Source organism: Typopeltis vanoorti, chromosome 8 (assembly GCF_054136105.1).
Source record: "Typopeltis vanoorti isolate ZY-2024b chromosome 8, IOZ_Tvanoo_1.0, whole genome shotgun sequence".
NCBI classification, from domain to species: Eukaryota; Metazoa; Arthropoda; class Arachnida; order Uropygi; family Thelyphonidae; genus Typopeltis; species Typopeltis vanoorti.
The window spans coordinates 23,470,629-23,487,845 of record NC_143556.1 but is presented as its reverse complement, the minus strand read 5'-3'; the positions used below and the strand labels follow the sequence as shown (position 1 = coordinate 23,487,845).

The 17,217-nt window shown below is 38.7% G+C and overlaps 1 protein-coding gene across 2 annotated transcripts in view; it reads right to left on the bottom strand.

The window, feature by feature from the left end:
- The window catches only part of LOC150103850 (carnitine O-acetyltransferase-like), a 187,441-nt gene that overhangs the window by 114,870 nt on the left and 55,354 nt on the right, over window positions 1-17,217 (bottom strand). For both annotated transcript variants that reach the window (XM_090397153.1, XM_090397152.1), the window contains one exon: window positions 1,196-1,364. In XM_090397153.1, the coding sequence (XP_090253279.1) occupies window positions 1,196-1,364 (169 nt within the window). The remainder of the gene's footprint in view (window positions 1-1,195; window positions 1,365-17,217) is intronic.

The following is a 17,217-nucleotide window of genomic DNA, read 5'->3' as shown; positions in this document are numbered from 1 at the left end:
ATTTTAAAAAATGTCGAACACTTACATTGTTATTGTGCACAACAATATCTATTCTGCCCTTTTCCTGGAAAAGGGTATCATTGATAATAAACTACAAAATTTAGTCTAGGCCATGAGGACTCTTTCTCTGGAAATTCAAGTTTTTCATCATGCAAAAACAAACCGGCCAGAGAATACACATCATCACAGACTTAACACATTACACTAACCACTTGGCCAACTAGGACCGGCCTGGTTGGCCGAGTGGTTAGCATATCTTCTCTCCAGCCAAAAGGCTGCAGGTTCGAATCCTGCCGTGAGCATGGATGTTTGTGATTGTCTGTGAAAATACTAGTGGTGGTGGTTGGCAGTAGATGGCATTGGTGTAGTTGCAGTTCATTGTAATTGGTGAATTGAGTGGTGGAGACAGAGTTGAGACTCCCTAAAGATGTCACATAATACAAAAATAAAAATGTCATATCAGGAAATTAACTAACTTCGCACAAAGTCAATTTACATTGAGGCTGAACCTATTAAGGAGGAAGATGAATACCTATACCCACAAAGAGTGCAGATATTAAAACAAACAAGAAATCAACCAAAATTATTTTAAAAAATGTCGAACACTTACATTGTTATTGTGCACAACAATATCTATTCTGCCCTTTTCCTGGAAAAGGGTATCATTGATAATAAACTACAAAATTTAGTCTAGGCCATGAGGACTCTTTCTCTGGAAATTCAAGTTTTTCATCATGCAAAAACAAACCGGCCAGAGAATACACATCATCACAGACTTAACACATTACACTAACCACTTGGCCAACTAGGACCGGCCTGGTTGGCCGAGTGGTTAGCATATCTTCTCTCCAGCCAAAAGGCTGCAGGTTCGAATCCTGCCGTGGGCATGGATGTTTGTGATTGTCTGTGAAAATACTAGTGGTGGTGGTTGGCAGTAGATGGCATTGGTGTAGTTGCAGTTCATTGTAATTGGTGAATTGAGTGGTGGAGACAGAGTTGAGACTCCCTAAAGATGTCACATAATACAAAAATAAAAATGTCATATCAGGAAATTAACTAACTTCGCACAAAGTCAATTTACATTGAGGCTGAACCTATTAAGGAGGAAGATGAATACCTATACCCACAAAGAGTGCAGATATTAAAACAAACAAGAAATCAACCAAAATTATTTTAAAAAATGTCGAACACTTACATTGTTATTGTGCACAACTACAATATGTCTTGGTTTAACAGAATTTTGGGAAGTAGGCAAATATACTGTATCACATTGTATGCCTGGTATACGACAGGTACAAAACAACTTTAGGTATTGTGACATATCTAGTGGCTCATCACCTTTTAGGTCTGGTGTCAGCATATGCCTGTAATATTGAAATTAAAAATACAAAATCATTAATACAGTAATATAATTATCATCATAGACAAAAATGCTTCATTTTTCTACTGGTATATGAATTGTATGCATATAGAAGAACAATTGTGATAACATTCCTAAGTTGTAGCTTGGTAATACTTGTATGCAGCTAACCATATCAAATCTTTCTCTAGTAATAAAATAGCATGATCTCTACACATAACAGGTATCTAAACAAATTCATTTAATAACAGGAACAAAAATTCCAACTGCATATGTTTATATAGAACTGACATAAAATATTAATATTTAATAGCACCTGTTATATTCAGAATTAAAGGCAACACAGATTCTAAGATAAAAGTACAGTTTCTATAATTAGATAAAATCGCAGTGATTTCTGTATTATCCAAACAGAAAGCACTGTGATTTTATCTAATTATAGAAACAAAATAAATATAATTTATTTATACTATGTATAAATAAATTATAAATTTTGTAACCATCTAGTTCTGTATTTCGCTACCAGAGGTGTGTGTTACCAACATGTTGTAATAAGCCTGCTCCTTTCCATTGGTTTTGAGTACATAGTTGTTTAAAGGCAAACTGACACCTGTGACTCTTGACTTTTTTTATTTTTGCATGATTTGTTTTGAATTTCTATTCCTCTATTAGAAGTGGCCCAATTAAACTATATTGCAATAATTTCAAATGCACAAAGACCTATGTGAAAACTTAACCGTGTTATTTAAGCTTTTGATGTTAAGCATAAGTGATCTGCTTTTGATACAGTAATGTTTTGATCTGAAAATATTTCAACATTCCACTTTAATTGACCTTACTCTATGTATGAAAGATACTTTCAAATGTGATCTACTTACAACTCCTGATAACGTTATATCTGTATTACCAATCATAAAAGATTAGAAATTTATCTAATAAAACATCATCACCATTATCATCAAATTCTTGACAAGTACCCTCAATGGGTGTACAGAATATGATAGTACTACATGAAAAATTTACATCATTACTAACTTCCTAATTACAATTTTCCTCCAAATCAATCTGTCACCTGTCAAGACTCCAACATTATCAAATCTTATATTTCTGTCTTCTAAGGCCCTTTTTACCATATTAATCCACCTAAATGTGGTCTTCCTATTGGTGTTTTTCCTGCCAAACTGGCAGAAAACAATTGTTTTGCTAATTTTTCCTCTACCATTCTGTTTAAGTGATCCATACCACCTGAGATTAGCTCTGTTAACACATTCCTGAATGCTAACAATGTCAAGTTCTTTCCTATCAGACTCGTTTTTAATATGATATTGCCACCGATGCCATTTGATCAACACCCTAATTTTTCTCAGCACTCTCATATCTGCGGGTCTCTAGTCTTTGGTCAAATGTTTTACTTCTGATCTAGCTCTCAGATCCATAAGTTAAAATTGGTTTCAACACTGCCTTGTATGCTAATTTAGTGTTTTGACTAATTTTTCTCTTATTCGATATAAATTTATTCGGTTGACTTCCTAGCACACCAGTTCTGTTGATTCTGTTCTCTATTTCCATATTTAATTTACCATCTTCACTAAAAATCATGCCTAAGTAGCTGAAATACTTTACTTGTTTTATAGGTTCTCCATTCACAATACAGTTGATATTTTCAAAGTTTCTGCCAATTTTCGTTGTCTTTGTCTTGTTATTGCTGACCTTCATACCATATCTAATACAACAGTTATTCAATTTAGTCAGGAAATCTTGCAGACTTATAGTGGATTTATTTAGAATTATAACAACATCCATGTAAAGCAAAGAGGCGAGATTAACATCTCCAATTTCGATATCAGGTTTAATATCACTTTCCTTCATAATGTGATCCATATAGATAATGAATAACAGAGGGGATAATGTACATTTCAGATACCAGATTTAACATTAAACCACTTTCCTGTACTTCTTTCAATCTAACTGCTGATTTACAACTCAAATAAAGACTAAGTAAGTATTGCTTGATATAATGTTATACTGACAACATACAACTGTAGCGTTTTGAATAGCTTTTCTCTTGTCACATGCCTTTTCCAGATCTCTTCATCATCATCAAATTCCTGACATGTATCCTCCAGGGGTGTACAGGATATGATAGTACTACATGAAAAATTTACATCTTAACTAACTTCCTATGTACAATTTTCCTCCAAATCAGTCTGTTACTTGTCAAGACTCCAATATTATTATTATCAGATCTTATATTTCTATCGTCTAAGGCATATTCTACCATATCAATTCGCCTATATCTTGGTCTTAGCAAAACAAGTGTTCTCTGCCAGGTTGGCAGAGAACACTTGTTTTGCTAACCTTTCCTCGCCCATTCTGCTTAAGTGACCATACCACCTGAGATAAGCTCTGCTAATGCATTCCTGAATGCTGACAATGTTAAGTTCATTCCTAATATCCTCCTTTTTAATATGATACTGCCATTGACACCATCTGTTCACAGCTCTAATCTTTCTCAGGACTCTCATATCTGCAGTCTCTAGTCTTTGGTCAAGTGTTTTACTTCTGATCCATCTCTCAGATCCATAAGTTAAAACTGGTTTGAACACTGTCTTGTATACAGCTAATTTAGTGTTCTGACTAATTTCTTTCTTATTCCATATGAAATTATTGAATTGACTTCCTACCATACCAGCGTTGTTAATTTTGTTGTCTATTTCGATATTTAATTTACCACTTTCAGTAAAAATCGTGCCTAAGTAGCTGAATTTTTACTTGTTCCACAGGTTCCCCGTTCACAACACAGTTGACATTTTCAACAATTCTACCTATTTTCATTGTCTTTGTCATTTTAATGCTGACCTTCATACCATATCTATTACAACACTTATTCAATTTAGTCAGGGAATCTTGCAAACTTGTAGTGGATTTCTTTAGAGGTATAACATCGTCCGCATAAAGCAAAGCGCTGACATTAACATCTCCAATTCTGATATCATGTTTAATAGTACTTTCATTCGTAATGTGATCCATAGAGGAACAATTGACGACGGTGGACGCATATACCGAATGTGTAACAAGGGCAAGATTTTTCTTCATTTAACATCTGCGCTTTAACAAGACTTTGCCACTTCCATTTACCACAGCCTAGAGAACTCTGAAAAGTCATGGTCATGGAAACTCCAAGTCCTCAGTGTGTGGGTCGTGAGTTTGTACGTCAGTACTATACTATACTTAATCAAGCTCCTCTACATTTGCACAGATTTTACAACAGCGATTCATCATTTGTTCATGGAGGTATGGATAAACCTGGACAGGAATCTAAACCTGTTGTTGGACAACATGACATTCATCAGAGAATTATGCAACTTAATTTTCGTGACTGTCATGCTACCATACATCAAGTGGATAGTCATGAAACTCTTGGAAGTGGAGTGGTCGTACAGGTTAATGGTGAATTATCAAATAATGGACAGCCAATGAGAAGATTTGTGCAGACTTTTGTTTTAGCACCACAGTCACCAAAGCAGTATTATGTTCGAAATGACATCTTTCGTTATCAAGATGAAATATTTACTGATGATGAAGAAACTGACAACCACGAAATAACAGAAGTTGAGCTGGATGAACAAAATCAGTGCACAACATCAGATGATATCCAAGAGGCAAATGCAACATCTCCATATTGTGAAGAGGAAATTGTGAGGAATGGAACATCACACGAGAATGAATCACTCCCAAGCACAGCTCTACCACCACCACCTCCACCCCCACCTGCTGTTCCTCCTGAAATGAGTCCACAGTCAGAATCAGAAGCAGAACCTGCACGATCTGAATGGGATACTGGTGATGAAAGTGCACCAGAAGAGGATAAGATTGATGATTCTCCAAAACAACAGGATGCAACTCCTTCACAAACAGAGCCTAAAACTTATGCAAACATGGTAAGCAAAAATGCCACTGCTGGAAGTTTTATAGGTACCACTCCTCCTCCTGCAGTTCCTGCTCCTGTTGCTGCACCTGTATCAGCTCAGACAACTTCACATAGCAAGACAGGATCTTTATCCAGCTTCTCTAAACCAGATCAACCCAGCATTACTGGACCTGTTATATCAACTTCTCCAAGTTCAGGCCCGGGGCAGGCTCCTCAAGTACAGCGTCCTGCTAGATCAATAAGACCTTCCATGCGTTCCTCTGGACCTATGGATGGATGTGATCTTTCAGCTGGGCCACCTGGAGGTCGAATTGAAGATGGTGGTGGTGATATAGAAAGAAGAAAACCTATTGGTGCTAATTATCCTGATTCACATCAACTATTTCTAAGTAATTTACCTCATAGGATTACCGAAGAAGAATTGAAGGACCATTTTATGCAGTATGGCACTGTGGTAGAATTACGCATAAACAGCAAAGTCAATCCAAAACCTAATAGTGGCACTAAGGCCCCTCCCAATTATGGCTTTGTTGTCTTTGAGGAAGCTGATTCAGCCAATCTAGTATTAAACAAAAGGCCAATAATTTACAACAACCATCGTCTAAATGTTGAAGAGAAGAAGACAAAACTTAGAGATCCACGTCCAGGTGGCAGTGATGGACGCATGAACATGGGAAGAGGAGTATGATGGGAAGAGGAGGAATGGGAGGTGGTCGTGGGGGTGGAAGAGGAGGAATGGGTGGCATGCAAGGTACTGGACGAGGTGATAATAGAGGAGGTAGAGGTGGTCGTCGCTAGCATTTGCATTCAGTAAAACAGAGTTTGGCTGTGGTACATGGAAGCTGGATGGTCTATGGATCCCAATTACCGTTTGACTCATCGGAGTCAATAAATGGACACTGGCTTATTATAGTGTGATCTTGCCTTGATGCCCTCCACCTGTCTTCTGTTTTTACTCCTGTGTCTTTAATTCTGGTTACCACTTGCAGGTCTGTTTGCTACTCTGCTCTGCAGTATTTATTAATAATAGAATCTGTTTTTGTCCAGTCAGCTGTATATATTTGTTGGGAGGGGGGGGCATTTTTGACTGTTAAAAAATGGAAACAGTTGATTTACTTGCTTTGTATTTTGTGTGTTTAGTGCAGCTGTTGTGTATGTGTCCTCAGAGACACTGCTTTCTTAGAGCTTGCTACAGGATTAAAAAAAGGGACCCTGTTTTTGAATGTTCTTTTTTAAATTGAACTGTTATATTTTGGGATGGCTTGGGTATGGCCTGTGAATCATTACCTGAAAGAGTACAAGTAGCCTTTGTTTCCCCATTCTAATGAGCTTGACCTGAAGCATAAATGGGACAGTCATCTTAATCATTTAACAATTCACATCTCTCCTGATAATGAGTTTCCACGGCTAAGTCATCTTGTGATTTTGAGGACAAAGAAATGAAAAAAATAAAGTCCTGTTGGTGTGCTTGCCCCATTGTGCATGTGTGTATGTGTATACTCATCTCATAGAATGTGTTGCCCCATTTGGGCTATTAAGTCCCATAATATGCATCCAATTTCTAGTTTCCCAGAGTAATGCTGTGTGCACTCAGCCACGGTATTTTGCCATGAATTAACTGCTCAATCATTCATCTCTCCTGGTTTGTGTACATACCCCAGGAGAGAAAGAAGAGGATAACCCGGTTTAGCCAAAAATGACTTAAAGAAGTGGCATGTAAATTAGTGTGCTTTGAAGAGATGTACACACAGTTCTTAACTGTAGAGATTCATCTGTGCAATGACTTGCCAGTTGCCTCTCTACTGGCAGAGGTTTGTGTATGTATGGCATTCTCCCAGTTACCCCATAGCCCCCATGCAGGAGATACCAAGGTGCATGCCAGTCTGCCTTCTTACCGTTTTGATCACAAGGTGAACATAGAACCAGCAGAAAAAGGTGGAATACTAAAGACTGTGGCGTGCTAATCATTTCCAGAAGTTTGTTTTAGAGTTCATTTTGCAACAGATTGTTCCATAAAATAATGTTGGCCTGCCACCACATGTGGTAGTGCAGAGAAACAGATGCCAGCTGTATCACCTACGTTATTTTTCTGTAAGTACCATGTTATCATGGTCTTTTGGAGAAAAAAAAAATCATTGTACATAAAAGGAGCACTGTTCCATTTAAAAATTGTGATCATCAGCTGTTTTTATAAACCTCATTGATGTAAGTTAATGAGTCCAGGTAATAAACAGATGATACTGTGATGAAATAAAAAAAAAAAGAAAAAAAGAAAAATTAAAAATTTATAAAAAAAAAGAAAAAAAAAGAAAAAAAAGGAGCTCCTGAGAGATTTGTGTTTTTTGTTGATTTATTGGTGTTTTGGATTCAATTTTTTTTGTTTTGGTGTTTTGGATTCAATAATTTTGGTATATTATTAGAGCTTTATTAACGTGGTTAGTGTACTAAGTGTTTTATAACATAATCTATGTCGGAAGTCGCCGCTAGATGAATTCGTAATGAGTAGTGTTCGTGCAAGCTCCAGATAAGATAAGTATCATTTTCAGTTATCGATACAAATTACTTAATATGTGTAGTTTTGTTTTGTTTGCCTTGCGTATTTTAGTGCGTCTATTTTTGGTGTGTTATAACGTTTAATTTGACAAAACACGTTACAGATAAATATGGCACCTGTGCGTAGGAAAATGGCGGCCAGTAATGAAGGTTCGCCATCGTTATCTAAGAACGGTAGCATAAAAGAAATGAGTCAGTGTACTAGCTGTGAAATGTACGCTTTGCGGAGTGCGGTTGGAGTGTGGTTAGATGATGATAAAGGATTGAATGTGTGTAGAAAATGTAGGGAGAATGCGGAATTGAAGTGTATTTCGGATCGTGAGTGTGATATTTTTGTCAACCTTCAAAATGAAGGAAATAGGGATATGACAAGAAACGGCAAGGTTGTACATGAAAATTGTGAGAGTGTGAATGTAGAAAGTGTGAATGATAGTATAAATGGTTTCTCAGAGAACAAAAAAGATGAGATAGATGCATTGAGTGAGATCGCGTTGTTGAATAGTGCGATAGAAAGAGCAAAACAGCAGCTAGAGTGCATGAATAAAAGTAGACTGAATGAACCAACCAATAATAAAAGGTATGACAGGAAAAATAGACGTATGAATGTGAACATGAACAAAATGAAGGATAGAGTGCTGTATGGAGACTCGTTAGTACGAGGTGTGTTAGTAGAGGACTTGACAAAATCGTACCAACCTGGTGCGACCATAAAGGACGTAACTGCGTCTATTAGAGAGCAAAAGGAAAGGGTGAAAGAAATGATTGTTGTGGCAGGTACGAATGATTTGAAAGGAGATAAAATGGAAATGATAGAAGACCTGAATGAATTGTTTGAGGTAGCAAAAGAAAAGAGTGAGAGAGTTAGAATGATTAGTCTTTTGCCACGGTATGACAGTGAAATGTTTAAAAGGAGGGCTATAATTGCAAATGACTTTATGCGTGGGTTATGTATGACGAGTGGTGTGGAATTTGTGGATGTGTGGAGTGAGTTTGATGGGCGAAAGGATCTATATAAGATGGATGGCTTGCATTTGAATGGTTACGGTGTAAGAAGACTTGAGAAAGTGTTGCTGAATGTAGTGGATGTGCAAATTCAGGGAAACTAGATTTGTTAGGGGGGGGGTAGAGATACAGTCCTTAAGGAGGCAGTTGAATGTAAGAATGAATATAATATGCCAGAGCAAATAAGGACAACAAATCAGAGTGGGATAGTTAATATAAGGCATCAAGGTAGGGTTGGGGCTAATGGGGGTCTTAAATTCATGTACACTAATACTAGGAGTATTAGGAAGAAGAAGGAAGAGTTTTTGGCCATGGTTGGCACTTCCAGACCACAGGTTATAGGTATTAGTGAAACATGGCTGACTGTAGATGATATAACTAGTGGGATTGAATGTGATGGGTATAGTGTGTTCAGGAATGACAGAGAGAATAAAATGGGGGGGAGGAGTATTGTTGATGATAGCTGATGAGCTCCAGCCAAGGAGAATAGAAGTTGAATTGCAGGATAGAGAAAAGAGCACATTTGAGGCCATTTGGTGTGAGATTGTGGCTAGCAGAACTAAATATACAATTGGGTGCTGCTATAGACCAGGTGATGGAAAAGATGGTGGTGACAGTATGCACAAGCAAATAGAAGAAATGGGTGGAAGGAGGGTGATTATTATGGGAGATTTCAACTATGGTCGCATTGATTGGAGTGAGGAGAGGACACACGGGAGGTAGGAACTGGATTTTATGCGGTTATTAAGGGATAACTATCTGCGACAGCATGTAATGGAAAATACTAGGGGTCAGAGAGTGCTTGACCTAGTAATTACATCTGAGGATTTGGCTGTAACAAATATGACCACATTGCCACCAATCGGTGAGAGTGATCATAGGGTCTTAACTTGGGAGGTGGCTAAAGGTGTAGAATTTTCAATTAAGACAGGGTACATGTGGAATTATCGGGCGGGAAAGTACGACAAGCTTAGGAGTTTGATTGGTTCAGTGCCATGGCATGTACAACTGCAAGGACTAGAAGTTGATAGTGCATGGGAGGTAGTTAAGAAGTGCTTGCATGAAGCAATGGCTGACTGTATACCTAGAGTCCGAATAATAAATCAAGTAGGGGTTAAATGGATGAATAACACCATTAAGCTTGAGTTGCAAAAAAAGAAACAACTATGGAGGGAATTTAAGGAGAAGGGTGACCGGCAGGCACATGAACGGTATAAAGCGCAGGCCAGAAGGGTGACGAGTGTGGTAAGAAAAGCAAAAAAGGATTACGAAAGAACATTGGCCATGCAAGCTAAAGAGAATCCTAAACAGTTTTTTAGATATGTAGCAAGTAAAAGGAAAAATGTACATGGCAGATTGATTTTAAAGAATGCCGATGGTAGGGAGGTAACTGAATCAGTTGAGATAGTTGAGTTACTGAGTGAGCACTTTGCAAAAGTATATCATCCAGGTGGTGACATTGCAGAAACGAATAAACCAGTAGATTATACGGGAATTGTGGTTAATGAAGTGGAGGTGAGTAGTCTATTGCATAACCTCAATGTCAATACATCTGTGGGATTGGATGGTATACCAGCTCGTGTTGTACGAGAAGCAGCTAAAGAATTGTCAGTACCCTTGACCATTTTGTTTAATTTGAGTCTCGGGTCTGGGTTAGTCCCGAGCGGGTGGAAAGAGGGGAAAATAGTTCCACTGCATAAAGGTGGTTCCAAGACTGCTGTTGTAAATTACCGACCGATTAGCATATCAGGAATCATTGTCAAGGTCTTAGAGAAAATAGTCAAGAGGAAAATACAAGATTGGATAGAAGAAAATGGGATACTGTATCGGGGACAGCATGGTTTTGTGAAGGGTAGGTCATGCCTCAGTAACTTGCTCACGTATTATAACACAGTGACGGCTGAACTGGATAAGGGTAATGGGTTTACGGTGATTCTACTGGACCTTGCCAAGGCCTTTGACAGGATTCCACATGGAATTCTAATCAGTAAATTGCAGCATATGGGAATGGACATAGGGTTGGTGAGATGGATAGGAGGGTGGTTGACGGAGAGATATCAGAGAGTGGTTTACTCGGGAGTAGAGTCCACAAGACGGCCTGTGACTAGTGGTGTGCCACAAGGATCTGTTCTTGGACCTCTGCTGTTTAATTTGTTCATAAATGATATAGGAAATGATCTGAGAGGAACAGTTCATTTGTTTGCGGATGATGCGAAGTTGGGTAGGGCAATAGTGAATGCAGATGACGTCAAAATTTTGCAGGATGATTTGGATAGATTGGAGGTCTGGGCTAAGGAGAATGGATGTCAGTTTAATGTGGCAAAATGTAAGGTTATGCATTTTGGGGTGAAAAGATTGGTGGCAGTTTACTGCATTGGTGGAACCCAGCTCCAGGAAATTGATGAGGCACGAGATTTAGGAGTGTTGGTGGATAAGGAATTGAAATTTAGGGGACACATTGCAAAAGTGACCAAAACAGCTCATCAAATCACTTGGTTGCTGAAGAAAACGTTGACAAGCAGAGACAAGCAGGTTATTGTTCCTCTCTATCGAGCCTTGATAAGACCCCATCTAGACTACTGTGCTCAGATTTGGTCACCTAGGTTTCTTCTTGATGGGGAGGAGGTGGAGAGGATCCAGAGGCGAGTGACCAAGATGATAGCAGGTCTGTGGAATGAACCGTATGAGAACAGGTTGAGGATTTGTGGGTTGCAAAAATTGGTTGATAGGCAGAGGAGGGGAGATATGATTGAGACATTCAAATTACTGAAAGGTTTCTATAAAATTAATTCAGAAGATATTTTTGAGAACAGGGCTGGTTGTGGGAGGACTAGGGGACATCCATGGAAACTGGGCAAAAGTGTGGTTAGTAAAGGTGTTAGAGCTGGGTTCTTTACTTTTAGAGTAGTGAATGAGTGGAATGCGCTCCCTGAGTCTGTAGTGGATGCTGTGACAGTGAATGAGTTTAAGGCGAGGTATGATAGATACTGCATGAATGTCAGATAGTTGTGATGAATATGATTTGGGGCCTCCCTCGATGAGTCTAATGACTCCCTGGAGTTGCCCGTAATAATAGTAATAATAGTAATATAGATAATGAATAACAGAGGGGATAATGTACATCCTTGTCTCACACCAGATTTAACATTAAACCATCTTCCTGTACTTCCTTCAATTCTAACTGCTGACTTACAACTAAAATAAAGACTAAGTATTGCTTGATATAATGCCCCATTGACACCATATAACTGTAGCGTATTGAATAGCTTCTCTCTTGACACCTTGTCAAATGCCTTTTCCGGATCGACAAAACTTAAATACACATCTTTGTTATATTCCCATGATTTTTCAACTATCTGTCGTAAAGTGAAAATCTGATCATGACAACCTCTATTTGGCTTGAATCCAGCTTGTTCCTCACCAACCTTGTCTTCAACAATCCTCCTAAACCGTTTTTCAAGTATACTTGCATATATCTTACCAGGAACACTCAGTAGAGAAATACCGCTGTAATTCTCGCATTCAATTTTATTTCCCTTTTTATATATGAGTAGAATGAGAGCTCTACTCCAATCATCTGGAATTCGTCCTCTGTACAGGCCTTCTGAACTATGCAGTGCAGCCACTGTAAGACTTTTATACCTCCATACTTGAGCATTTCTGGTCGAATATCATCTACTGCTGCTGCCTTTCCACATTTGCCATTATTATTGGCTTTGCTCTTTTCTGCAAATTATCCTAAAATATTTTTGTATGTCTCATAATCATTTCCTACTCTGCTATTTAGATCCCCAACAAGGACCAACTTTTCCTTTTTCATTGTGTAAGTTGCTTTTACTAAAGCATAAAAAAATTCCTCCACTTCTACCTTAGTAGAACCTTCTGCGGGACCATAGGCACAAATAAGTCTCATTGTCCAATTCACCATTCTGATATTTGTCCACATCACTCTACTTGAGACTGCCTGCTATTCAAGAAGATTAGCCTCATATTTTGTGTTGAATACTATGGCTACTCCATGTTTTTCTTGATTGTCATTTCCTGAATATAACATTTTGTATTTATTGCTCAGAAAGATCTCACCAGTTTGTGTCTTTTTTGTTTCAGTCACCCTTATTATATCGATCTGGTACTTATCTAATTCCTTAGCTAGCTCCATTTCTTTGTCATTCAGGCCTCTTATGTTGATAGTATCGATCTTTAACTCTGGTGATGTTGTGTTGTGGTGTGCTTTCAGATTTGTACCAGTAGCTGACTTATCGCTGTTCGGCCTGGTTCCCTCGCAAAAACAACGGGGCCTTGTTTAACCGGGCGACGCCCCAGCCGGCATGAAATTTTGTCATGTTGTACCATCATTTTCTGTATTGGTTTAAGCCAATAAGAATACAATTTGGTCGGCTAAATCCCAACTTGCCAGCCCATCCTCGTTCGTTCAGTATCCAGGTAGATACCCAACAGGGTGCACCACGAGTAGGTGAGGATTGGACATTAGATCAGAAGCCCTTTTCGCATTCCTTTAAAGGCTATGTGGAGGTCTCCTCTCAGTTATATAGCTTTGAGCCTTATGCACTCCCTTTTCCAGATCTACAAAACTTAAATACAGATCTTTGTTATATTCTCATGATTTCTAAACTATTTGTCGTAAAGTGAAATCTGATCCTGACAGCCTCTATTTGGCCTGAATCCAGCATGTTCTTCACCAAGCTTCTCTTCCACAATCCTTCTCAACCATTTCTCAAGTATACGTACATAGAAGCTTGTGAGAACCAGGATCCAGAATTGGGTTGACAACAATGGTATTATCTTTGATGGACAGCATGGATTTGCTAAAGGGAGGTCATGGTTTAGTAATCTACTTACTTATTACAATAAAGTGACTGCTTCCATGGACAGAAGAAAAGGATACACAGTAATATAGTTAGATTTTTCAAAGGCTTTTCATAGATTACTGCATGATAAGTTGATAGTCAAACTAGAGCAGATGGGGTTGGATATTAGATCTGCATTGGATTGGAGACTGGCTATTTGATAGATATCAACAAGTTGGATAGAGCAGCGATATCCAGGAAAAGGAAAGTTACTAGTGGTGTGCCTCAGGGGTCTGTTTTAGGGCCATTGCTGTTTAACTTGTATATTAATGATATTGGAGATAATTTGGATGAAGATATTCAGTTGTTTGCAGATGATGCAAAGTTGGGATGAACCATGAAGAGCAGAGAAGATGTTGTGGCCTTACAAGAAGACATGAATAAATTGAATGGGCAATAGAATGGGGGGGGGGGCGAGTTCAACATTGCAAAATGTAAGGTTTTAAAATTTGGAAAACAAAAATGGGATGCAGAATTTATGCTTGGTGAGAATATATTGTCAGAGGTGGAGGAAATAAGAGATTTGGGGGGGGGTGATAGTGGATAAGGATCTGAAATGTAGAGGACACATAGCCAAAATTGTGATTGGGAATGGGGAAGGAATTAATTATTTTTTTAATACTGCGATCACTGTAGCCATTGGAGAGGAAAGTGTTGTGTGTGTGGTCGAGCTCAGTTGTAAGTGCAGTTCCACTGGAACAAAGATTGTGGGCTCTCTTGGTTAGAGTTTTAATAATGCCATATTGTTGAGTGGGATGGTGGTGGGAGAGTTTGTGAATGTATCTGACTGTGTGCGTAGGTTTTCTATATACAGTGAAGGAAAGTGTACCATTAGGAAGGCGTGTAACTAACGTGTCTAGGAAGGTAAACAATTGTTCTTTTCCTTTTCCATTGTAAACTGAATTCTTGGATGTAGGCTGTTGAGGTGACTGAGGAAAGAGTCTAATGTGTCTGGGCCATGAGGCCAAATAGAGAATACATCATCTACATATCTTAGCCAGATAGAAGGTTTGATAGGGGCTGAGCCTATGGCTTGTTTTTAAAATTTTTCCATATAAAAATTGGCAAGGGGGGGGGGGGGGGAACTCATGCCGGTTCCCTCTATCTGCTTGTAGAGTTTGTCCAAGGAAAATAACCAGAATTGATGGCAAAGGAAAATAGATCTAAGATGTTAGAAGGAAAAACGTTTTCTAAGAGTGTTAAGGTATCAATTAAGGGAATATTGATAAACAGTGAGGAGATGTCAAAGCTTACCAATATGTCTGTGTTATTTAAGGTTAGATTTTCTATTAGGGTTTTAAAATGGGTAGAGTTTTTTTATATAGGATGTGGAAAGTCCAGTTGTGGAAACTCCCCCCCCCCTCAGGTCAAAGAGTTGACCAGATGCTTTGACAGTTTGTAGTAAGGTGCATGAGTGGCATTCTACTATAGGTCTTAGTGGGGGAATTGGGTTTGTGGATTTTTGGTAAACCATGCTGAATACAATTCATTAAGCCTCCAACATGATGTCCTCACAGCACTTGAGCCTCTACACACAGATTCTAATTCATTCATGGAGAAGAAATAGCATGCAAATCCAGACAATATGGTAAGTTGAACTATGACTATCTAGGCAACTAAATAGGCTGGCTTTTTTAAAAAGATGTCAGGATACAAGAGTGATACCCAACTGCGTTAAGCTAAAGATCAACTTTCGTTCCAAAAAAGCCCTCCACATATATAACAGCGCTAGCTTTGCACTACTGCAGGAACAAATCGCCGCTACTCGTGCCACCCTCTCCAAAACGAACGCCACCATTGGCTTCTTACAATCAGAGCTCTCTGCTGTACTTAACACTGAGCTTTGGTCCATTCTCTCTGGCATCTCAGAAACTTCTGCACAGGAAGAATTTCAAAAAATAAAAAATAAACATATCAAAAAGTATAACAGTCTGTGTAAATCCAAACTGCAACCACGAATTCAACCGCACCAGACAGTAGTTAATCTTTCTTCCAAAAGGCTCAATGACGATGCTGTCAGTGCCCTAAGCCTTGGTCACATATTCGCTGTCGCACCGAAAGAAGTGCCAGTGCTAGATGTAATGTACAATATCAAACTCAGGATCTGCCACTTAGCGCTGGAGATAGCAAATAATATCAGACTTGATGTTGCCAACATCTTTGCCTCCAAAAAGTAATTTAACATCCAGCCAACGCACTGCTCTCAGGAAATTACAGAAAGAAAAAAGTATCCTCATCACCAGAGCAGATAAGGGTGATACCACAGTCATTCTTAATGCCATGGAATACAATCGAAAATGCAGATTATCCTCCGAGATCGCTCTGCCTACATCCCACAACAACATGACCCCACAAAAACACAAGTTAAAAAATTAAAAAACTTACTTTAAAAAAAGTATCTTCTTGGCCTCCGGACATCACGAAAAACTCAAACCTTTCTGTTCCCCAATTTCCCACTAAGTCCTACAGTAGATGCCACTAATGCACCTTGCTACAAACTGTCAAAACAGCTGGCGAACTCTCTGATCCCTCTCACTGGACTTTCCACATCCTATATAAAAAACTCTACCCATTTTAAAACCCTAATAGAAAATCTAACGTTAAATAACACAGACATATTGGTAAGCTTTGACATCTCCTCTGTTTACCAATATTCCCTTAATTGATACCTTAACACTCTTAGAAAACGTTTTCCCTTCTGACATCTTAGATCTCTTTTCCTTTGCCATCAGTTCTGGTTATTTTTCTTGGAAGTACAAAATCTATATGTAGATAGAGGGAACCGCCATTGGTTTCCCACCACCACCACCACTCTCTCTTGCCAATTTTTATATGGAAAATTTTAAAACGAGCCATAGACTCAGTCCCTCTCAAACCTTCTATCTGGCTAAGATATGCAGATGATGTATTCTCTATTTGGCCTCATGGCCCAGACACATTAGACTCCTTCCTCAGTCACCTCAACTGCCTACATCCAAGAATCCAGTTTACGATGGAAAAGAACAATTGTTTCCCTTCCTAGACACCTTAGTTACATGCCTTCCTAATGGCATACTTTCCTTCACTGTATATAGAAAACCTACACACACAGGCAGATACATTCACAAACTCTCCCACCACCACCCTGCTCAACAATATGGCATTATTAAAACTCTAACCAAGAGAGCCCAGAATCTTTGTTCCAGTGGAACTGCACTTACAACTGAGCTCAACCACATATTATACACAACACTTTCTTCTCCAATGGCTACAGCGATCACAGTATTAAAAAAATAATCAGTTCCTTCCCCATTCCCCAGTCTTCTCTTCAGAAAGAGTTTAGAAATGCCATCACCATACCCTGCATCCGTGGCACATCGGAAAAAATAGCCAAGATTTTAAAAAAGTACAACCTACACATACAGCATTTAAGCCCCACCACAAACTTGCTATCTATCCTTATCCATTCTATAAAAGATCAGCTCCCTCCTCTCTCAGTGCCTGGAGTTTATAAAGGACCCTGT